The following is a 23,221-nucleotide window of genomic DNA, read 5'->3' as shown; positions in this document are numbered from 1 at the left end:
AGCCCGTAATTTCTGTTAAGAGAAACACTTGAGTTTTGCCACATTTTACAACCTTGCCACAGGCGTTGAATCACTGCAGCTGAGTTAGTCACATGGTTGTGAAGTGAACCTGGCTCATATAATTGGATATAATGGTATATACCATTATAAATTATAATAATCTGCTTGTCAGAAGGTCACAAAAGGGGAACGCAGGGCCCCTGGGACACGGCAACTGTCATAAAAACCCAGTTTGCCAAGGGTTTGAATTTTGATCATGGGAATACTGCAGGGGTTAAGTGTGAAAAACCTTCCCAAGTCACTCTTTGCAGTGTCACCTCCAACGGTCACTCAATATACTGTTGTAAGTCAAGGACTACCTGTAAGTAGAGCGGTTTCTCTTAACCTTGGCCATTTTAAGATGGTAGGCCTTCAATTTCCAGCATTCCCCAGCCAGCCATGCTGGCTAGAGAATTCTGGGACTTGCAGTCCTACTGCCATCTTAAGTGGAGTTTCACTGCCTTCTGGGAGTTGTAGTCCTACTGCCACTTAAATTGGTTTTACTGCCTTCTGGGAGTTGTAGTCCTACTGCCATCCTAAAACTGCAGCCCTACTGCCTTCTGGGAGTTGTAGTCCTACTGCCATCTTAAAACTGCAGCCCTACTGCCTTCTGGGAGTTGTAGTCCTACTGCCATCTTAAGCTGCAGTTTTACTGCCTTCTGGGAGTTGTAGTCCTACTGCCACTTAAAGTTTTACTGCCTTCTGGGAGTTGGAGTCCTACTGCCACTTAAATTGATTTTACTGCCTTCTGGGAGTTGGAGTCCTACTGCCATCTTAAAACTGCAGCCCTACTGCCTTCTGGGAGTTGTAGTCCTACTGCCATCTTAAGCTGCAGTTTTACTGCCTTCTGGGAGTTGTAGTCCTACTGCCACTTAAATTGGTTTTACTGCCTTCTGGGAGTTGTAGTCCTACTGCCATCTTAAGCTGCAGTTTTACTGCCTTCTGGGAGTTGTAGTCCTACTGCCACTTAAATTGGTTTTACTGCCTTCTGGGAGTTGTAGTCCTACTGCCATCTTAAGCTGCAGTTTTACTGCCTTCTGGGAGTTGTAGTCCTACTGCTATCTTAAGTTGCAGTTTTACTGCCTTCTGGGAGTTGTAGTCCTACCGCCATCTTAAAACTGCAGCCCTACTGCCTTCTGGGAGTTGTAGTCCTACTGCCATCTTAAGCTGCAGGACCTACTGCCTTCTTAAAATGGCTGAGAAACACCGGGAAAAGAAAAGGGCACCAAGTATAAATAAAGCCAGAGCCTTTCGCAGGACAGGAAAGCGACAGATAAAAAAGTAGAACCAGAAGCGGAAGCCTTATAAAACGGGGAGGAAGGAATGAAGGGAAGTAAAGGACGCCAGCAGAGGTTAAAATTTAAAAAAAGCCTGGGGAGAAACAAAAAAGCGGCGTCAAAAAAGGGGAAAAAAATGGAGAGAAATAAAAGTCACCCCGTGGGGTCAATAAAAGGAGAGGGGAGGAGGGAGGATGGCGCCGCTGTTCCACCCTCCGCCTCTCCCCCCCCCCACGCGCGCCGCCGCCGTTACATTAAGCAACTAGGCCCGGTGGGCAGCGCGGCCCGGCCACGCATGCGCGCTCCGCGCCAGGCTCCCACGCCTGCGCACTTCGCCGGCGCCCTCGCCGCCTTTCTGCCCCCCCCTCCCCCACCTCCTCAACGGCCGCCCGGCCGACCTTTCCGCCCCACATACACACACACATATACACGCACAACGCGCGCTCGGGGAAGCGGCGGAATTTTCCAGAAGGGGCCCGACGCCGCGGTTTCTCCTCGCCGCCGCCTCAAGGCCGCTTCGGTTTTCTCCGCCTTCCCGCCCGCCGCCTCCCCGACTAGGCCGCGGCCTATTCGCCTCACCCGTCGACGCCATCGCTTCGCTGGCTGGGTCGCGCTCCCCTCCGCTGTCCTCGTCGTCGGCCGGCGCTGCCTGGTTGTCCCGCTTCGGCGTCGTCAGCGGCGTCGTTTCTCCGCCTCTTCCTCCTCCCTCCTCCTCGCTAACGTCCTCCCGGTCTTTCTGCAGCCCGCGACTGCGCAGGCGCGAACCTTTCCTCTCCCCCCTCCTCTTTCTTCCCTCCCCCGCCCCAGCAAGGGACGCTACCACCGCGCGGCGAAGAGGAGGGGTGGAAGCCGCCGACGCGCTTTTCCTCCCCTTTTCCCCGCCTTTCCGTTCGGGGAAAAAAAAAACAAAGAAGAGAGAAAGGTAAGACGAGGAGAAAGGTAGCGAAAGAACGAGAGTGGGGTTGTGGGTCTTTTTTTAAAAATCCCCCGTTCGGATGCACCGCGCCCCCCCCGCGCGCCAGATAGTAGAATGGTACCGTCCGGCCACTTCTTAGGGATCCTAGCGCAAGAGGCGGAAGGATTGGAAAACGTGGAGGAATCTGCCAATGGGGTTGAATTGGGGCTGGGGGTGGATGATGGGAGAGGTTGTCCTTTGCTGAATTTATACGGCCCGGTATAAAAAGGGAAGGGCAGAGGGTCGACTAAGTGGTATTTCCCTTAGGGCCTGGCTTGGGATTTTATCTCCCATCAACACTAGGCAAAGATATCGGGGTTGGACTAGAAGACCTTCAAGGTCCCTTCCAACTATTCTATTTTATTCTTGCTATTCTATTCTCTATTCTTTCTATTCTCTTTTCATTCTATTCTATTTATTGTATTCTCTATTCTTTCTATTCTATTCTCTATTCTTTCTATTCTATTCTCTATTATTTATTGTATTTCTATTCTTTCTATTCTATTCTCTATTCTTTCTATTCTATTCTCCTTTTTTATTCTATTCTCTATCCTATTCTTTATTGTATTCTCTATTCTTTCTATTCTATTCTCCTTTTTTATTCTATTCTCTATTCTATTCTTTATTGTATTCTCTATTCTTTCTATTCTATTCCATATTCTATTCTTTACTGTATTCTCTATTCTTTCTATTCTATTCTCTATTCTTTCTATTCTATTCTCTATTCTTTCTATTCTATTCTCTATTCTTTCTATTCTATTCTCTATTCTATTCTTTATTGTATTTCTATTCTTTCTATTCTATTCTCTATTCTTTCTATTCTCTATTCTTTTCTTTTTATTCTATTCTCTATTCTTTCTATTCTATTCCATATTCTATTCTTTATTGTATCTCTATTCTTTCTATTCTATTCTCTATTCTTTCTATTCTCTATTCTTTTCTTTTTATTCTATTCTCTATTCTTTCTATTCTATTCCATATTCTATTCTTTATTGTATCTCTATTCTTTCTATTCTATTCTCTTATTTTTTCTCTTCTCTATTCTATTCTCTTATTTTTTCTCTTCTTTATTGTATCTCTATTCTTTCTATTCTATATTCTATTCTTTATTGTATTCTCTATTCTTTCTATTCTATATTCTATTCTTTATTGTATTCTCTATTCTTATTATTCTATTTTTTGTATTCTATTCTCTATTCTTTCTATTCTCTATTCTTTCTATTCTATATTATATTCTAGCACCACCATATAAATCATTAGTAGGACCATCACAGCTAGAATTCTGCACCCAGTTTTGGTCCCCACATTGCAAAAAAGATGTTGAGATTTTGGGAAAAGAAGAGCAATTGGGGTGATCGAAGGACCTGGAGACCAAAACATATGAAGAACGGTTGCAAGAATTGGATACAGACAGTCTAGAGAAAAGAAGGATGGGGTGGGGGGGTGACATGATAGCAGTATCCCGGTATTTGAGGGGCTGCCACAAAGAAGAGGGGGCCAATTTATTTTCCAAAGCACCTAAGGGCGGGACAAGAAACGATGGAAACTCACCAATATTTCAGACAATCGGCTGTCCAGCCTCTTCTTCAAAACCTCCACAATTAATTGGTTAATGGTGGGACAGCTTACCCTTCAGAAGTTGTGGGTATTCCATCATTGGGGGTTTTGAAGAAGGGACCGGACAATCATTTTGCCTGGGATGCCAAAGCAGAAGGGTTGGACTAGAAGACCTCCAAGGGTCCCTTGCAACTGTGGTCGTTCTCCAAAGGACCTGAGGGTAGGACCTAAGAAGCAACGGATGGAAACTAATCGAGGAAAGAAGCAACCTCGAAACTAAGGAGAAACTTCCTAACAGTGAGGAGAATTGACCCGTGGAACAGCTTGCCACCAGAGGTGGAGGCTTCTTAGAACAGTGTTTCTCAACCTTGGCAACTTGAAGATGTCCGGACTTCAACTCCCAGAATTCCCCAGCCAGCATTCGCTGGCTGGGGAATTCTGGGAGTTGAAGTCCGGACATCTTCAAGTTGCCAAGGTTGAGAAACACTTGTCTTAGAAGACTGTCTGAAATGGAATAGGATCTCCTGCTTGAGCAGAGGGGTTGGACTAGATGACCTCCAAGGTCCCTTCCAGCTCTTGTTCCTGTGACAGGGCGGGATTTATTTTTTCCTTGGGGGTGGCGGTACATCAGACACACTATCTTTAGTGCATTTTTTTTTCTTTTGAGCTGTATTTTCCTCATGGGAATACAGGTTGCTTTTAGCATTCCATCCTGCGAAGTAATAGCAATAGCAATAGCAGTTAGACTTATATACCGCTTCATAGGGCTTTCAGCCCTCTCTAAGCGGTTTACAGAGTCAGCATATTGCCCCCAACAACAATCCGGGTCCTCATTTGACCCACCTCGGAAGGTTGGAAGGCTGAGTCAACCCTGAGCCGGTGAGGTTTGAACAGCCGAACTGAAGAACTGCAGTCAGCTGAAGTAGCCTGCAGTGCTGCATTTAACCACTGTGCCAAATGTGATGTTCCCGTGGGTTGTCCATGAGGCCAATGTGGAGAAAAGACACGGACACGATCTTTCTCGGGATGGAGCGACCCAGATTGGGGGTCTGAGAGCCCCTTTTATTGAGATAGGACAAAGGCAGGAGGAGCAATAGCATGTGGTCAAAAACAGCCTGTAAAAGTACAATTTCTAATCTACTGCTCAGGGAAGTTCTGTCTATATATGGTCAAATCCTGGGCGTCATTGGTAGGGCACATCTCAGGATGTTATGAACTATCAGGATGTTATGGAGTTTTAGGAGTTTGTTTTCTCCTGTGTGGTTCAGCGTGGCTCTGCATGCCCTGGTATGAACTGGGCCATGGGGGATACAAACCTACACAAGGAACTATATTACAACAGATGAAAGACAAACAGACAGAGAAAGGAAGAAAAGAAGGAAAGAGAAAGAAAGAAAAAGAAAAGAAAGACAGACAGATGGAAAGGAAGGAAAGAGAAAGAAAAAGAAAAGACAGACAGACAGACAGAAAGAAACTTTACACTTATACCAGAAGTGTATATTATGATATTGAATAATGAATAAATGGATGAATGTAACGTTCCTGTGGTTCACCCATGAGGCCAATGTTGAGAAAAGACAGGAGACAACCTTTCTCGGGATGGAGCAACCCAGATTGGGGGTCTGAGAGCCCCTTTTATTGAGATAGGACAAAGGCAGGAGGAGCAATAGCATGTGAATAAAAACAGCCTGTAAAAGTACAATTTCTAATCTACTGCTCAGTCTATATATGGTTAAATCCTGGATGTCATTGGTAGGGCACATATCAGAATGTTATGTTATGAACTATCAGGATGTTATGGAGTTTTAGGAGTTTGTTTTCTCCTGTGTGGTTCAGCGTGGCTCTGCATGCCCTGGTATGAACTGGACCATGGGTGACCCACACCTACACAAGGAACTATATTACAACACCATCCCTTATTTGTGAAACTCATTGCTGGAGATGGTTTTTAATTGTATTGTATTGTATTTAATGGATTTATAGGCCGCCCAATCCCTGAGGACTCCGGGCAGCTTACAGAAAGGAAGTAAATTATAAAAATAAAGAGTTTAAAAAAACCCAAAAGAGACAGATTAAAACCTCATCTTGCACCCAATCTGAGTCCCCTCAGGGAAAAGGGCGGCCTATAAATGTTAATAAACTCTAAACTCTAAAAATCTGGTCGGGGATGGACTTCAGTCATGAGGTCAACAGCCCCAGGCCTGCCGGAATAGCCAGGTTTTGATAGCCTTTCGGAAGGCCATGAGAGTGGGTAGGGTCCGGATCTCTGGGGGTAGTTCATTCCATAGGGTCAGAGCGGCTACAGAGAAGGCCCTCCTCCGGGGAGCCGCCAACCGACATTGCCTGGCTGACGGCACCTGAAGGAGACCCACCCTGTGCGATCTTATCGGCCGTTGAGAGGTATGTGGCAGTAGGCGGTCTCGCAGGTATCCAGGTCCTAAGCCATGTAGGGCTTTAAAGGTGATAACCAGCACCTTGAATTGCGTTCGGAGACCAATAGGAAGCAGTGCAGCTCGCGGAGGATAGGTGTAACGTGGGTGTATCTTGGTACACCCAATATCGCTCGCACGGCTGCGTTCTGGACTAATTGTAGTCTCCAAACACTCTTCAGGGGCAGCCCCATGTAATCAGGGAGCAGGCGTGACAACATTTTCTGATGAAGCCAGTTGTGATTCGCAGCGGCTTCAACCATCCAGGCACCCATTACTTTGAAGAATATAGCCGTGTTTAGCGGATCCCACTGAGCCACGAATGATGATCTGAGTTTGTCTTCACACAGTGTGTGTGTGTGTGTGTGTGTGAATCCAGCCAGCCGCCTTCCAACAAACCGTAGCTTAGCATTGGCGAGCGGGTTTTGTTGCAAACCCAACTTCCGCCTCTAGGATTGACCATTTGCCCCTCCATCAGATGCCAACGGTTGGTTTGACGTTGAGCGGCCCATCCTCTTCCTCTAGAAAGGCGTTTGAATCGTGGTTCGCCAAATCACGAGCGGTGGTTTGCTAAATCACAAGCAGTGGTTTGCTAAATCAGGAACCGTGGTTTGCTAAATCACGAGCGGTGGTTTGCTAAATCAGGAACCGTGGTTTGCTAAATCAAGAACCATGGTTTGCTAAATCAGGAACCTTGGTTTGCTAAATCATGAACCGTGGTTTGCTAAATCATGAACCGTGGTTTGCTAAATCATGAGCGGTGGTTTGCTAAATCACGAGCAGTGGTTTGCTAAATCAGGAACCGTGGTTTGCTAAATCAGGAACCGTGGTTTGCTAAATCAGGAACCGTGGTTTGCTAAATCAGGAACCGTGGTTTGCTAAATCAAGAACCATGGTTTGCTAAATCACGAGCGGTGGTTTGCTAAATCACGAGCAGTGGTTTGCTAAATCATGAACCGTGGTTTGCTAAATCAGGAACCGTGGTTTGCTAAATCACGAGTGGTGGTTTGCTAAATCACGAGTGGTGGTTTGCTAAATCACGAGTGGTGGTTTGCTAAATCACGAGCGGTGGTTTGCTAAATCACAAATTGTGGTTTGCTAAATCAAGAACCGTGGTTTGCTAAATCACAAATTGTGGTTTGCTAAATCACGAACCGTGGTTTGCTAAATCACGAGCGGTGGTTTGCTAAATCACAAACTGGTTTGCTAAATCACGAGCAGTGGTTTGCTAAATCACGAACCGTGGTTCGCTAAATCACAAACTGTGGCTTGCTAAAGAGATTGCAAGAGAACGGTGTCCCTGGAGTCAATGGAACGTGGAGCAAACTGCCAAGAAGGAAGTAATAGAAAATACCAAGTTCAGTAGAAGGAAAATAAATCAATAAAGCAAATAAGAGATAAGCACATCCCCCCCCCCACTGAATGGGGTCCAGCAGGGTCTTTGCAACCCCTGGCAAAGAGTTGGGGGGAAAAAGCTGGCTTGCTTTGCTTAGACTGGGGAGTGGGGAGGGGGAAAGAGAGAGAGCCCTCCCCTCTCCCCAGCATCTTCCAGCCCACTTCCTCCTTTTTAGAGATGCTCCCTCGCCATTCCAACATGTGGAAGCCGCGGTGCCCGCATGGCATGGAGCGAGCGGCTGGCACGTCCAAAATGGCTGCGGAGCCGGCCATCGCCAAGCCCACCAGCTGCCAGACAAGCCGGGGGCATCCCCCCACCCCTCCTTCCTTGAGCAGCCGTTCTCCACCAGGGTGAAATTAAATGTGGGGGGGGGAATGCAAGCGAGGCTGTCCCCCGCTCACTCCAGGGCCGGGATCGTGGGGTGGGGGGCGTCCTATAGAACGGACGGCTGCAAAGGCTGGAGTGGGTGGGCTTTAATTCAACTGAAGCGGTTTTGAATTGAACCCAAATCCAGCCGAGATCCCGTTTTTTTAATCCCAGTTTCCCCAGGAACTCCCTGAGCCACCCCCCCCCATTCCTTCCCACGCTATGCTTTGCGGCAGATAAACTTGTTTTTGAACCCTGGGGGGGTGGGGGCTGGGACTCCCCCCCCCCCAAAAAAAGAGTCACCTTGCATCTTTTTATGGCGAGTCCTCAACTTACGGCCACAAGGGAGCCTGAGCTTCCCGTTCCTAAGCGAGAGTGGGGCGAGTTTCTCCCCCCGCTCTGCGACCTTCCCCGCCGCAGTCGTTTCAGGGAATCGCCACCGTTGTTAAGTTAGTAGCACAGGGGAAGGAGAGAAGAGAAAGGAGAGGAGGAAGGAAGGAGAGAAGAAAGGGGGGGAGGAAGGAGGGAAGGAAGGAGAGAAGAAAGGAAGGAAAGGGAGGAGGAAGTGAAGGAGGGAAGGAAGGAGGGAGGGAAGGAAGGGAGGGAAGGAGAGAAGAAAGGAGGGAAGGAAGGAGGAAAGGAAGGAGAGAAGGAGAGAAGAAAGGAGGGAAGGAAGGAGGAAAGGAAGGAGAGAAGGAGAGAAGAAAGGAGGGAAGGAAGGAGAGAAGGAGAGAAGAAAGGAAGGAAAGGGAGGAGGAAGTGAAGGAGGGAAGGAAGGAGGGAGGGAAGCAGGGAGGGAAGGAAGGAGGGAGGGAAGGAGAGAAGAAAGGAGGGAAGGAAGGAGAGAAGGAGAGAAGATAGGAGGGAAGGAAGGAGGGAAGGAAGGAAGAAGAAGTAGGATTGTTGTAAAATAAGATGGGTCTATGGGATGGTAAGAAAGCAATTTCAATTATATTGTCAATTGTAGGGGAGAAAAATTGTTACAAATACATATTATTAATAACAGTTATGAGATCATATAATTGTGAATGTATATATGAGAAATAAAAAAAAGTTAGCACAGTCGTTAAGTGAATCCGGGGTTGCAAAAGCAGATCATGTGGGAGACATACCTCTGCGACCGTCATAAGTACATGCCAGTTGCCAAGCCTCTGAATTTTGATCACGTGACCAGTGGGATGCCATAGTCACCCGTGCGATCAATGGTCCTTTTTTTGGGAGGGGGGCTGTTGTAACTTCAGTCGCTAAACGGAACGGCCGCAAGTCGAGGCTACCTGTGCTGAACTAAACCGGGAGCTTTTATGAGTTCTAATCTTCCCTGAGGTGTGAAAGCCAGCTGGGTGGTTTGGGGGGCCAATCCCTCTCTCCAGCCTACCTCGCAAGGTTGTTGGGAAGAGGTTATGAGGAATTGTTCCTCGCAGTATATAAAAGCAGGGCAAGAATTCAATTCTGGGCGCACAAACACACACACACACACCGAGTCCTTATGTGTGCTGCTTCATTGTAATTGTGGTAGGGCCTGTTCCTGGGCGGGATGAGCGAAGATCTTTGGATGTTGGCGGTGTGGGTGTGTTCTGTTAAGAAACAGCCTGTTGTGCCTTAAAAATGGCTTCTACTGTACTGATGTAAAATGGCTTCTACTGTAATCCCACCAGGATCAAGCCAAATGTGAAGGCCATCCCAGCAACCCAGGGTAAGCGAGCATTGAGGTAGAGAAATGCAGCCATGACAGCTGGCGATGGGTGATTACAACTAGGCAGCCCTGCTCTCACCCTTAAGAGGGATTTCCTGGAGAGATCTAATTTCTACTCCATCAGCAGCATAGCAGCTCACTTGGGGCACCTTCTACTCCAAGCAACCTTACAGGGTTGTTGTGAAGGAATATAGGATGGCGGAGGATGTATGTGTTGTGGTCCGCCGCCGGCCTACGGAACTGGCAGCAGATTCGGACAGTGAGGAGGGTTGGGGAGGAACCTGGGCCAGTCTTGGAGTCTGGGGAAGGCTCAGATGAGGGCTCTGCGTCGGAGGCAGAGAGGGGGCCAGGGCCGTCTGACAGTTATCAGCTGCCTTCAGAGTCAGACATCAGCGAGGCAGAGGAACAGCTGGAGCCTGTTCCCAGTGGGCGCATACGCAGAGCTGCCAGAAGGCAAGAACAGTTAAGACAAAAGGGGCAACTCGGGAGTAAGACTTGGAGATGAGTGGCCCCTCCCATAAGACATAAAGGAGGAGTAAAGGCACGTGAGTTTTGGCAGGAAGCAACTTGGTTCATTTTGGTCGGTTTAAACTCTGAAGCTCCGTTTTGACTCTGTGCTCCACGTGGCCTTGCAAAGCCAATTGGCAATTCGGTCTCTGGCAGCGTTTCAAGGGAGATAAAGGTGGGTGCTTATCAGCCTTACCCTGAAAGACTTTGGCAGACTTCTGTTGAACTCTTTACAAACTATTTGTGACTCATTACGGGCTGTGAATGACCATAATTCACAGCCGGTGAAATAAAAAGAGGGTTTGGGGGACTAAGCGTGTGGTTTTTACTGAAGAATACCTAAGCAGGTTCCTTCATCCTTCCGTAGTAGCACATATTTTATAAGGTTTATATCTCTCTCTCTATAAAAACGAGCGTGTGTGTGTTCCAGCATAACTCGGGAACGCCTCGAACAATTTCAACCACGCTTGGTACACAGATGATTTATTCTCCGGAAGCAAATACTGTGGGGGGGTAAGACACCCCAACACCCCTCGGTGTGTGTGTGTGTGTTCTGTTAAGATACAGCCTGTTGTGCCTTAAAATGGCTTCTACTGTACTGGTGTAAAATGGCTTCTACTGTACAGCGCAGTGGAGTGGCCATGGTAACGGCTTCACAGTACTCCACAAGGGGGCTCCCTCTGGTAAGGGGGAAAATCCAACATTTGGTCCGGCAATATTTTTGAGGACAAATGTATAGATTAGGATAAATAATTACCTGGGCAATGCCGGATTATCAGATAATTGGGAATAAAAGTTTTCAATAACCAGCTGAACTCCTCCCTTCTGTTAATATTAGCCTTCTCTTCTCTTAGGGGGCATGTCGATGCCAAGGCTGAGATGGGTCCAGCATCTCCCCATCGCTTCCTGCGTCTTGATGCTTCTACTCGGTGTCTTCTGGGTGACCGGCATCGGAGAATATTTGGTCTTATCACCCAGTTTGCTAAGCAGCCCTTTGCAAGGTTAATTTGCATCTTCGAAACTTCTCTTGTATTAAGATGACTTTCCTCACTCCTTGAATTACTGTATTTTTCGGAGTATAAGACGCACCTTTTCCCCCCTAAAAGAGGGTGAAAATTTGGGTGCATCTTATACACCAAATGAATCCTGATTGATTGACTTAATTAACCACAATTTCAGGGGCCAGGAGCACCTCAAATGGGCTGTGATAAATAGCATAATTATCTTGGAGGCCTATTAAATAGGGGCGCGGTGGCTCAGGGGCTAAGATGCTGAGCTTGTCCCTCAGAAAGGTCGGCCGTCCGGCGGTTCGAATCCCTAGCGCTATGTAACCGAGTGAGCACCCGTGGCTTGTCCCAGCTTCTGCAGTTCGAAAGCACGTAAAAAATGCAAGTAGGAAAATAGGAACCACCTTTGGTGGGAAGGGAACAGCGTTCCGTGCGCCTTCGGCGTTGAGTCATGCCGGCCACATGACCACGGAGATGTCTTCGGACAGCGCTGGCTCTTCGGCTTTGGAACAGAGATGAGCACTGCCCCCTAGAGTCGGGAACGACGAGCACATATGTGGAAGGGGAACCTTTACCTTACTTTACCTTAAATAACATAAACATGAGCATTTAACCGCACGAAGTCTCTTCTCTTGCAGCCTTCCGCCTGGTGACTTACTGCCTGGCGCATGCCAACGGCCCCCTCCTGGCGGCCAGCTTGTTCTTCTTCCCACTGCTAAGCTGGCACCTCGAGCTGCACCAAGGAGTTCTTGGCTACATCCGGAGCAGCACGGTCTCCGCTGCGCTCACAGCCCTGGTCTACGTCTTCCTGGCCAAACCCTGGGGAGCTGAACCCCAGGCCACTGTCAGCGGCTACCTCCCAGTCCACCTGGCTCTGTTGGGCTGCCACGGAAAACGCTCGGCGGGGTGGCCGTCCGTGGCTCTGCTGGCTGGATTGCTGTTCGGCCTGGGGGAGATCCTGTCCCCGCGTTCTCCCTTCCTCCTGAACGTCTCTGGGTTGCTCACAGGAGTGCTAGCCTGTATCCTTTCCAGACAGGGGGGACTCCGAGGGTGGGTTGGGGGATGAGAAGGGGGCCCCAAATCATTGGCAGCTCTCCCAGGTTTTTGTTCTGACCGAGGCTTCCCAAGAGCACGAAGCAAATTCCTGGTCCCGACAAAACCCCTTTTATTAAAGGAATGTGAATTCCTCTCCTTCACATTCAGCCAAGGCCTGGCAAACAGTCTTTCAAAGGAGTATTTATGACCACAGACCTTATCTAGCTTGGAAAGCTGCCAGGTCAATATTTTCCCAAATGAGGCGCTGTGCAAGGAAAGGCTGGGCACAGAGTCTCTGAGATTCACGGACAGATCTTCACACTCCTGAAACAAATGAACGAACAAACAAATTGTTTCCTGCAAAAGCCCCCTGCCCTTTCTCTCCTCTTTTATTTTATTGATGGTTCTGTTCTGACCGAGGCTTCCTAAGAGCATAAAGCAAGCCCCTTGTCCCGACAAAACCCCCTTTTATTAATTGGCTGTGAATTCTGCTCATTCCCATCTGGCAAAGTCTTTCAAGGGAGGATTTACAGTCACAGACCTTATCTGGCTTGGAGAGCTGCCAGGCCGAGATCTGCAGAACTTGGCAAGGAGTCTCAGAGAGTCACAAACCAATGAAGCGAACTAATAGCCTCCTGTAAGCTCCACTCCCCTTTCGCTCCTCTTTTATTCCCTCTGGGAGGGGCCATTCACCGTCCACCCATGGCCTTCCTCCCAAGTCGACCCCTGTTCTTTAGCTGTTCCCTTCGTCTGGTAACTCTGTGCATGCACACGTTGGGAACAGGCTCCAGCTGTTCTTCTGCCTCACTGACGTCTGACTCTGAAGGCAGCTGATAACTGTCAGACGGCCCTGGCCCCCTCTCTGCCTCCGACACAGAGCCCTCATCTGAGCCTTCCCCAGACTCCAGGACTGGCCCAGGTTCCTCCCCAACCCTCCTCACTGTCTGAATCTGCTGCCAGCTCCACCGATGTGCCACAACAGTTTAAAAAAAGATTTGTTGGTGATTTTTTGGGGGGTAAAGGAGGGGAAAATTAGACTAGAGGACCTCAAGGGTCCCTTTCGGCTTCTGCGATTGTCCTTAATGCCCCAGACTGCACTGGGACATTGTCCAAGAGGCGCCTGGCAAGGCTGCGAAAAAGGATCCCAGGCTGGAATCGCCTCAGAAGGGCTTTCGCTCACTCGATCAGGCCCTTCGTCTCAACTACGGACGAACAGGAAAGGTATTTTGGCATGACGTCAGTTTCACTTTCTGGGGCTGCAGAACTACAACTCCCAACACCCCTTGCGGTCCACCTTGCCAGCTAGGGAGTCGAGGGACCGTAGTTCGATGTGGTCACCATCCTAAGCTCCCCAGTTCACAATCTTAATTGTTCTGACTGAGGCTTCCCGAGAGCCTGAAGCAAACTCTCTTGTCCTGACAAAAACCCTTTTTATTAATTGACTGTGAATTCTGCTCATTCACATCCAGCAAAGTCTTTCGAGGGAGGATTTACAGTCACAGACCTTATCTGGCTTGGAGAGCTGCCAGGAGGAGATCTGCAGAACTTGGCAAGGAGTCTGAGAGAGTCACAAACCAATGAAGCGAACAAATTGTCTCCTGCAAACTCCACTCCCCTTTCGCTCCTCTTTTATTTCCTCTGGGAGGGGCCATTCACCGTCCACCTGTGGCCTTCCTTCCTTACTCGACCCGTTCTTTAGCTGTTCCCTTCGTCTGGCAGCTCTGTGCATGCATACACTGGGAACAGGCTCCAGTTGTTCTTCTGCCTCACTGATGTCCGACTCTGAAGGCAGTTGATAACTGGCATATGGCCCTGCCCCCCCCCCCCGCCTCCGACACAGAGCCCTCCTCAGAGCCTTCCCCAGACTCCAAAACTGGCCCAGGTTCCTCCCCAACCTCCCCACTGTCCGAATCTGCTGCCAGCTTCACTGGCCGCTGGCAAGCCACAACATTAATAGACAATTGTTCCAATCTGACTCATTTCGACCCCCTTGTCTGTTTTCGTCTCTCCTGTCTTCCAGAATTCCTGCGCAGGAGATTTTGCCACCCGACCTGGCAGGGATGGTGGCCATCCAGATCCCGCCCCCTCCTCCATCTTGGAGTGATGAAAGGACCGCCCAGGAGTCCCAGCTGCCGTTTCCTCCGACGTCCCAGCGCCCCTTCTCAGATCCCGGCGAGGCTTTGGCCAGCCCTTACTTCTCTCTCCCGGATTTCCCGACGGAGGAAGAGCTACTCCAAGCGGGAATCCGGGCTTCTCTTCAAGACAGGAACGAAGAAGTGAAGCTGCTCAAATCTTCCGTCTCTTCCCTCCGGTAAGGAATCGGGTGAGCAGAGCCGAGTAGAACCTCCAGCTGTTAAGAGCAGTGTTATCTGCGATCGCAAGATTCTGGAGAACGAACGAGGAGGCGGCTTCTGCCTCCTTGAATTTGGATCAGGTGACCCCGGGGAATCCTGCAACGGTCATACGGGTGGAAAACGGGCCCAAGTCATTTCCCCCGCCCCCCCCAGTGCTGTCGTAACTTCCAACGGACACTAAAATGAACTGTTGCAAGTCGAGGTCTAACGTATATTTATAGTTTATACAGCACAGAGTTTATGGAGGTTCTCAGTCATCCCAGGTCACGTTTGTCCCGAGGGTGCAAAGAGGCAACTGGAATTCCTTGTTTTTTTCTTGGAAGAGGTTTCGCTTCTCGTCCAAGAAGCTTCTTCAACTCTGAAGAAGATCTGAACTGAGGAACTGAAGAAGCTTCTTGGATGAGGAGCGAAACCTCTTCCAAAAAAACCCCCAGGAAGTCCAGTTGCATCCTGGGGAAAAATAAAATCAGCGTTGGGATGCAGGCAGATGTGAGGACCCGGATTGTTGTTGAGGGCGATATGCTGACTCTGTAACCCGCTTAGAGAGGGCTGAAAGCCCTATGAAGCGGTATATATAGAGCATTCGGAGACTTCAGCTCGTCCAGAACGCAGCCGCGCGAGCGATTGTGGGTGCACCTCGGTTCACCCACGTAACACCTATCCTCCGCGAGCTGCACTGGCTGCCTATTGGTCTTCGGATACGCTTCAAGGCGCTAGTCGTCACTTATAAAGCCCTTCATGGTATTGGACCTGGGTACTTGAGAGACCGCCTGCTGCCAATTACCTCCAATAGACCGATCAGATCCCACAGATTAGGCCTCCTCCGAATTCCATCCGCCGGCCAGTGTCGACTGGCGACTACCCGGAGGAGAGCCTTCTCTGTGGCTGCTCCGACCCTCTGGAACGAGCTCCCTGTGGAGATTCGAACCTTCACCACCCTCCAAGCCTTCCGCAAAGCCCTTAAAACCTGGCTGTTCCGACAGGCCTGGGGCTAAAGAGCTTTTGCCCCCCTCCTCGAATGGTATGACTGTTGTGTGCTTTTAAATTGTGTATTGTTATGTTCGTCTTTTTATTCCCTGTCTGTACCCCCTTCCCTGACTTGAATTGTGAGCCGCCCTGAGTCCCCTTCGGGGAAAAGGGCGGCATATAAATGTAATAAATCCAAATCCAATCCAAATCCAAATATAAGTCTAACTGCTATTACTATTGCTATTGCTATTGTTTTACTCTGGCAAGATTCTGTCTGCCGGTAAACAACAATAAAGAAACTACAGTAGTAACACCCCCCCCCAATGGTTCTTGTTTCGTGGGCCTGACCGTCGGGCCTCTGACACCAATGCTGCCTTCTTCTCTTCGCCCTCTTCCCAGGCTCCAGCAGCTGCAGAAGATGGGCTTCGCCACGGAAGAGGCCGTGATCGCTCTGGCCGCCACCGGCCACGTGGAAGGCGCTGTCTCTCTACTGATCGGAGGCCACGTGGGGGACCAAGCCGTGGTGATGGCCGAGACCCGCTCGGCGCCGCCTCAGTCAATCCCCAACCCATGAGATGGCATTTGGGAAGGACGTCGGCCATACCGGGGAGAAACGGAGCGGCCACGAATGCCACGAGACAGAGGGATGCGTTGCAGAATCGAAGCCGGGTTTGCAAGAGGACGGAAAGCCCGCGGATCTGGCTTCAGACTCTCTGGGGGGGTGACGTGGGTTCACCTGGGCCTACCTGGATTGCTAGAAGGCAGCGAGGAGTTGAGGGCCGGGAGGGGCAGAAGGCAGCCCCAGAAGATGCTTTTCCAGAGCAGAGTCGTGATTTGTCTGCTTGTAACAATTCCTTTTTCCACTCTGGACATGAAGAAACGGAGCGAAACATAAAATAAAAATAAAATAAAAGTTGCATAGCAGAAGCAACGGAACGACAGGGACCCAATTCAGTTTTTGTCAAGCGTACCCACCAGTGGCGGGTTTCAAAAATTGTTCGAACCTACTCTGTGGGTGTGGCCTCCTTTGTGGGAGTGGCTTGCCGCCCATGTGACCTGATGGGAGTGGCTTGCTGCCCCCATGTGACCGGATATGAAGATGCCGACGACACTTGTCAGAACCACCTTAAATCACCTCCCACACAGCACTGGCGTGCATAAGAATATGATGCAAACTTGTTTTTTAAAAGGCATCTTTGGTTTGCGTTAAAACAACTTCAACACACCCAATGTTGTGATTGCACCACAAACGCAGTAGTCATCCTTACCTTCCACAGAGGCACTGAGTTTTATAAATAGGAGCATGATAGTGTAGAATAATCCTATCCAAGGACCAGTGGTGGGTTTAAAAAAATGTTTGGAACCTCTTCTGTAGGTGTGGCCTGCTTTCCGGGTCCACTGGTGGAACCTCTTCTAACCGGTTCAGTAGATTTGACGAACCGGTTCTACCGAATAGGTGCGAACTGGTAGGAACCCACCTCTGGTACCCACCCCACTTTATACCCCAATTTTTAAACCAGGGGCCAGTTGACAAAGTTGGGGTGTAAGAAATGAGCCCGCGGGATCCCAAGGGAAGCCTCCAGGAAAACATTCCCCCGTGTTAGGTGCGCGAGGATACCATTATTGTTTTAAAAATAAAAACACAGATCCAGCGGATAGAGGCACAAAGGCCAGTCTTTAAAACAGAAGAAAAAAATATATATATTTTCCCCCCCTCCTCGAAATTGTGGACCGATGCTGGAAAGGGCAAGCCAGCCATCCTCGCCTTCGCCACCGTCCCTCCCGCCCCGACGAATCTTCCCCCCAAAAAAATTAAATCACAAAAGGAAGACCGTTAACGAGAAATACACAAATCCGAAAAAGTTGGTGTCCTCCATAAAGACTCCCATCTTAATCCCATGTAAGCTTTGCGCGGATTCTGGTTTCTTTGCCCCAGAGTTTGGGCAACCATCAGCCGGTTTATCCACCAAGTGCCACAAAACGCTTTCTCAGCTGACTCCGGGAGCACTTTTGCAATCTCTGTAGGGCAGCGATGACAAACCTTCCCGGCAACGAGTGTCGAAAAGAGAGCGCGCACATGTGCACGGTTTTTTCTGGGCCGCAGCCTGCAAGAGGGGCTGCCCAGGTTTCGCACCCGTGTGCTGGGAAATGAACTTCTAGTTTCCAGCGCGCATAGGCACACTGGCCAGTTAAGTTTTCCAGTTACTGGTGCACATGCTTGCACGACAATCAGCTGGCCGACACGGATGCACACACTGGAAAAAGGGAAGATTGGCTCCTCCAGCACTGCCCAGCTGCGCACGAAGGCCAGCTGATTGTCCCGTACGCATGCGCGCCAGAAATCTGGAAGAGAATGGGCGACGCCATGCGGGCCATTGGTTTGCCATCAACAGACCTAGAAGGGACAAGCAGAGAGGCTCCAATTCTGCTAAGCTGCTCTCTCTCTCTCTCTCACTGTCTCTCTCTCTCTCCCTCCGTCTCTCTCTCTCTGTCTCTCTCTCACACTGTCTCTCTCCCTCCATCTCTTTCTCTCTCTCATACACACACACTGTCTCTCTCCCTCCCTCCCTCCATCTCTTTCTCTCTCACACACACACTGTCTCTCTCTCGCTCTCTCTCCCTTCATCTCTCTCTCTGTCTCTCACTGTCTCTCCCTCCGTCTCTTTCTCTCTGTCTCTCTCTCTCTCCCTCCCTCCCTCCATCTCTTTCTCTCTCACACACACACAGTCTCTCTCTCTCTCTCCCTCCATCTCTCTGTCTCTCTCTCACTGTCTCTCTCCCTCCGTCTCTTTCTGTCTCTCTCTCTCTCCCTCCCTCCCTCCATCTCTTTCTCTCTCTCTCTCTCTCTCTCACACACACACACACAGTCTCTCTCTCGCTCTCTCTCCCTCCATCTCTCTCTCTGTCTCTGTCTCTCTCTCACACACACACTGTCTCTCTCTCTCTCTCCCTCCATCTCTCTCTCTGTCTCTCTCTCACTGTCTCTCTCTCTCTTCCTCCGTCTCTTTCTCTCTCTGTCTCTCTCTCTCTCCCTCCATCTCTTTCTCTCTCTCTCACACACACACTCTCTCTCTCACTCTCTCTCCCTCCACCTTTTTGTCTCTCTCACTCTCTCTCTCTCTCCCTCCATCTCTTTCTCTCTCTCTCTCTCTTTCTCTCCCTCCCTCCATCTCTTTCTCTCTCTCTCTCACACACACACTCTCTCGCTCTCTCTCCCTCCATCTCTCTCTCTCTCTCTGTCTCTCATTGTCTCTCTCTCTCTCTCCCTCCGTCTTTCTCTCTCTCTCTGTCTCTCTCTCACACTGTCTCTCTCTCCCTCCCTCCATATCTCTCTCTCTCTCACACACACACACACTGTCTCTCTCTCTCTCCCTCCATCTCTTTCTCTGTCTCTCTCACTGTCTCGCTGTCTGTCTGTCTGTCTGTCTCTCCCTTCCTCCCTCCCTCCCTCCCTCTCTCTCTCTGTGACCACATTGACTGAATTCCCTGTCCATCTCCCTGTCCATTTGCGGCATTTCTCAACCTTGGAAACTTTTTTTTAAACTGGACTTTTGACTCCCAGAATTCCCCAGCCCATCAAGTTCTTTAAAAAATTCCCACAATTGAGAAAAATATTGCTTTACAGAATACAGAATGGAAAAGGTTTTTTTTGGGGGGGGGGGGTTCTGGACCAAAAAGGGGGGGATCCATTTTTTTTAAAAAAGGTAAAATTGAGGTTTAAAGATTGAGGTTCAAAGAAAGGGAAACATCTGGGCATCCGGAGCCTCTGGACGTATTCCGGAGAGATGCCACCGCGCGGATGAGAAAGTGGCAAAAGGCTGGACATGTTGGGCCCGTCCTTGCCAAATTGCGGCCCAATCTGACCACAAGGAGGGGATCTCTGGCAAGTGACAGGCAAGCCGAGAAGCCCCCCCCCCCAATAAGCATAGACCCCATAACATCTTATTCCTATTTGTTCCATAGCAGGAACAACACCCCCTGTGTGAAAAGAAGAAATAAATACACAGGGTTTGTTAGCAGGGCCCAGCCTGGTCCATCAAACAGCCCCCCGTCTCCATCACCACCGGTCCAAGGCAGAGCGGGGAGGAGGAGGATGGAGCACGGTGCTCCCTCCACATCGGAGGTGCCTCCATCCAGATGTGGTCCTCTTCTTCGCCTGACGGTGGACACAGCCTCCTTCATTTCTTCCTCTCCTCTCCCTTCTGAGGAAGACGGTGCGAGCTCACACGGTAGGCCGCCGAGTACCCACTGCGCTTACTCCGATCGCCGCCGGGGACACCCGTAGTGGCCGGGTCAAGGCCGGATCCCAGGTCTGGTTCTGGCAACGGAGGAAGAAACGTCAGCAGAGCTTTTTAGCTGCAGGAACGACAAAATTCTAGGAAATTCTATACATGCCCTATATCCCTTTCTTACAGCTTTTGAGATATATGTGAAAATGCGCCGGAGAGGGTCTTGAGGTGTCCCTCTGGGTCTTTTCTCTCCCCCCAACCCAATTTTGGAAATGGCTTAACTCCAATGCCCCGCATCTTTCAAGAGCAACATCCTCCAATGGGTCATTAGAGCCGAGGTGGCGCAGTGGTTAAATGCAGCACTGCAGGCTACTGCTAGATCAGCAGTTCAGCGGTTCAAATCTCACCGGCTCAGGGTTGACTCAGCCTTCCATCCTTCCGAGGTGGGTAAAATGAGGACCCAGATTGTTGGGGGCGATATGCTGACTCTCTGTAAACCGCTTAGAGAGGCCTGAAAGCCCTATGAAGCGGTATATAAGTCTACTGCTATTTTGAATAATGGGTAATTTGTCAACATAAATCTTACATACATCCAGGGTTGCTGGATTGCAATATATAAAGTAAAGGTACAGGTTCCCCTAGCACATGTGTGCTAGTCGTTCCCAACTCTAGGGGGCGGTGCTCATCTCGGTTCCAAAGCCGAAGAGCCAGCGCTGTCCAAAGACGTCTCCGTGGTCATGTGGCCGGCATGGCTCAACGCCAAAGGCGCACGGAACGCTGTTCCCTTCCCACCAAAAGTGGTCCCTAATTTTCTACTTGCATTTTTTTTAACGTGCTTTCAAACTTCTAGGTTGGCAGAAGCTGGGACAAGTCACGGGGGCTCACTCCGTTATGCGGCGCTGGGGATTCAAACCGCTGAACTGCCGACCTTTCGGATCGACAAGGTCAGCGTCTTAGCCACCGAGCCACCGCTTTCCTTATTGCAATAGATATCATTGGATACGTGTGACGGGTGTTGCAACCCACTGTCTGTCTTTGTTTATATTTTGTATTTCTCAACTTTGTCTTCTTTAAGATGGGAGGACTTCAACTCCCAGAATCCCTTGGCCAGTTTTGACAGCTGGGGAATTCTGGGAGTTGACGTCTACTCGTCTTCCAAGTTGCAAAGACTGAAAAACGCTGGCTAGCTTCAGTTTTCCTAACCTGGTGTCCGTCCCTTCTCTCCCCCTCGCCCAAAAAATAAATCTTGGGCTGGTAACTTATTAATTATTCTTGGAAAAAATGATAAGGTATCAATTACACATTTAGCCTGAACACACAACTGAGGGGTCATTCCCAGCAAAGGATAACTAAGTCACAATCGGCAGGCTGAGAAATGGGGGGCCTGGGAAGGAGATTGATCCCATTAGATGTAAACTGAACCTCCATGTTCAGGAGAAATTGTGTTCCAGACAGGCCTGCTGTTGGAAGACGAGGAGCCGATTCGAGCGCCATTCCTGTGCATCTCCCTATCGTTTCCCGATTAACAGATGGGACACCTCCCTTACAAGTGTCTCTACCACTGTGTCTCCCGTACTCTCCGGGCGCAGTTGGAGAGCTACAATTCCCAGAAACTATCCAGCCAATTCGGCCTTTGGAATTACGAGAGCTGCAGACTCCATGAATAGCAATAGCAATAGCAATAGCAGTAGACTTATATACCGCTTCATAGGCCTTTCAGGCCTCTCTAAGCGGTTTACAGAGAGTCAGCATATTGCCCCCAACAATCTGGGTCCTCATTTTACCCACCTCGGAAGGATGGAAGGCTGAGTCAACCCTGAGCCGGTGAGATTTTGAACCGCTGACTGATCTAGCAGTAGCCTGCAGTGCTGCATTTAACCACTGCGCCACCTTGGCTCTTTACTTATCCCCCACAAAAAAAAAAAACACGTTAATTCCACCCCTGCTGAGTGGGCGCAAGCTGTATTTTTCTCTGCATGCATGCTAGTCGGAGATGCCACCGAGCGGGTGCAATGGATCCCGACGAGAATTTGGGATTCTACAGCTCCCGGCAATCCGAATCACATTTGTTTCGTTACCGCGGAGGTGGAATCTTCCGATTCCTCTCCAAACCTGCAGCCAGAGGCTGTATCCATCCCCCCTCCCACCAGCAGGGGGGTCAAGGCAGGCCAAACCATGCTAGGATTTTAAACAAAAGTGTGTTCAGGAAGGTGGTGGACACAACAGGAAAATGCTGGCTGTTGCAGAGAGGGCATGCATGCAACGTTTTGGAGTGGAGGTAATAGACGGAAATCCCACGGCAGCTTCCGGGGTGACATCCTGGCGTCTGGCGAATAATGCACCATGCATTGGAAGAACAGGAAGGGGGGAGGCAGGGCCCTCGCATTGCGCATTACCTGGCCAGATGATAGCTTCCAGCAAGGTGACTCTCCTAACCAGGAGCTCCAGCTGGGCTTGCTGTTCTAGGAAACTTGGCAAGCTAATGGCCTGGGCGGGGAAGGGAGAAGAGCAGAGTGGAAATTGATTGCCCCACCCAGAGGGAACAAGAAGGGGAAGGGGGGGGGGAGTCCTGAGCAGGGTCCTCTGGAAAGATGGCACTGGGAGGGTGAGTATGGGGCAGAAGGTCTTCCTTGTGGGGCAGAGAGAAAAGGCACCTAGGGATTTCTCCTATATATGGAACCTGTGGGAAAGGAAGGTTCCACGTTTGCTTATCAAAAGCCACCTGGGAATATTGTAAATCAGGGGTGGGGAACTTTTATGATTTGTGGACTTCAACTCCCAGAATTCTGCCTCATTGCAGGCTCTGGAATTCTGGGGAGTCCTCTGGTCATAAAAAGGGCCATTGTTCCCCCCACCTCTGAAGTAGCATAGCCTTTATTGTCATTGTACTTCATGTATACAACGGAATTGGTTAAAAGGTAATCTTATTCAGCCTTGGCTAACGCAACCAATCCTATATGCATTCCAGTTGCCAAGTGCCTGGATCACAATTGCACACCTGCGGGAATGCCGCAACGGTTGTAAGCGTGAGGAACAGCTGTAAGTCACGTTTTGCGATGTTGTTGGAACTCAGAGTGGTCATTAAGCAAATGGATGTAAGAAGAAGACTACTAGGATGAAATATAAAGACTGCTTTCTGCATTTTAAAAAAACCACATTCCATTTAGTGACAAAGTGCAGCGGTGCCTTTTTTTAGTGACATTGTCTACAGCCTTCTTAGTGATGCGTTGGCCTAGAGGTGGCGCTCTCCCCTCACAATCAGGAGGCTGTGAGCTCGATCCTAGGCGGAGGAGGATTATTCTCTCTCTAGGCCACTGAGAATATATCTGTTGATTATAACTCATACTGGCAACAGGGAAGGGCATCTGGCCAGTAAAACCTCAGTTCTATTCCATTGCCCAGCCTCCA

General features: G+C 49.5%; 3 protein-coding genes across 23 annotated transcripts in view; 1 reads left to right on the top strand and 2 right to left on the bottom strand.

Moving 5' to 3' along the window:
• EWSR1 (EWS RNA binding protein 1) overlaps positions 1-2,054 on the bottom strand; it is a 29,018-nt gene extending 26,964 nt beyond the window's left edge. For all 20 annotated transcript variants that reach the window (XM_087705575.1, XM_087705583.1, XM_087705582.1 and 17 more), the window contains exon 1: positions 1,896-2,054. In XM_087705575.1, coding sequence (XP_087561701.1) covers positions 1,896-1,908 — 13 coding nt within the window. In that variant the 5' untranslated portion in view covers positions 1,909-2,054. The remainder of the gene's footprint in view (positions 1-1,895) is intronic.
• On the top strand, positions 2,049-16,532 carry RHBDD3 (rhomboid domain containing 3). Of its 2 annotated transcripts, none has more exons than XM_087705597.1 (6): positions 2,049-2,238; positions 11,074-11,220; positions 11,865-12,245; positions 13,353-13,482; positions 14,282-14,572; positions 15,984-16,532. In XM_087705597.1, the coding sequence occupies exons 2-6, from the start codon at positions 11,079-11,081 to the stop codon at positions 16,156-16,158; spliced, it is 1,119 nt and encodes a 372-aa protein (XP_087561723.1). In that variant the 5' UTR covers positions 2,049-2,238; positions 11,074-11,078; the 3' UTR covers positions 16,159-16,532. The 2 variants fall into 2 exon arrangements, with proteins under 2 accessions (XP_087561723.1, XP_087561724.1); XM_087705598.1 differs by having other exon boundaries at positions 14,282-14,584; positions 15,984-16,124.
• A 2,722-nt stretch (positions 16,533-19,254) lies between these two features.
• The window catches only part of EMID1 (EMI domain containing 1), a 44,658-nt gene continuing 40,691 nt past the window's right edge, over positions 19,255-23,221 (bottom strand). The window contains exons 13-14 of the mRNA XM_087705574.1: positions 22,210-22,300; positions 19,255-19,902 (exon numbers count right to left, since the gene is read on the bottom strand). Coding sequence (XP_087561700.1) covers positions 19,763-19,902; positions 22,210-22,300 — 231 coding nt within the window. The 3' untranslated portion in view covers positions 19,255-19,762. The remainder of the gene's footprint in view (positions 19,903-22,209; positions 22,301-23,221) is intronic.

The sequence above is a fragment of the Thamnophis sirtalis genome, unplaced genomic scaffold (genome assembly GCF_051295495.1).
Source record: "Thamnophis sirtalis isolate CommonGarterSnake01/CBP01778 unplaced genomic scaffold, rThaSir2_p1.2 scaffold_2, whole genome shotgun sequence".
Lineage (NCBI taxonomy): Eukaryota > Metazoa > Chordata > Lepidosauria > Squamata > Natricidae > Thamnophis > Thamnophis sirtalis.
Note: the sequence above shows the minus strand (reverse complement) of the source record. Positions and strands in the feature narration are given on the sequence as shown.

Bases quoted from the DNA above. Each gene is read 5' to 3' on its own strand.
- RHBDD3 (XM_087705597.1), top strand. From the start codon at position 11,079: ATGTCGATGCCAAGGCTGAGATGGGTCCAGCATCTCCCCATCGCTTCC. The intron at 12,246-13,352 runs GTATCCTTTCCA...TTAATGCCCCAG, and splicing joins GCTCACAGGAGTGCTAGCCT to ACTGCACTGGGACATTGTCC. The intron at 13,483-14,281 runs GTATTTTGGCAT...CCTGTCTTCCAG, and splicing joins ACTACGGACGAACAGGAAAG to AATTCCTGCGCAGGAGATTT.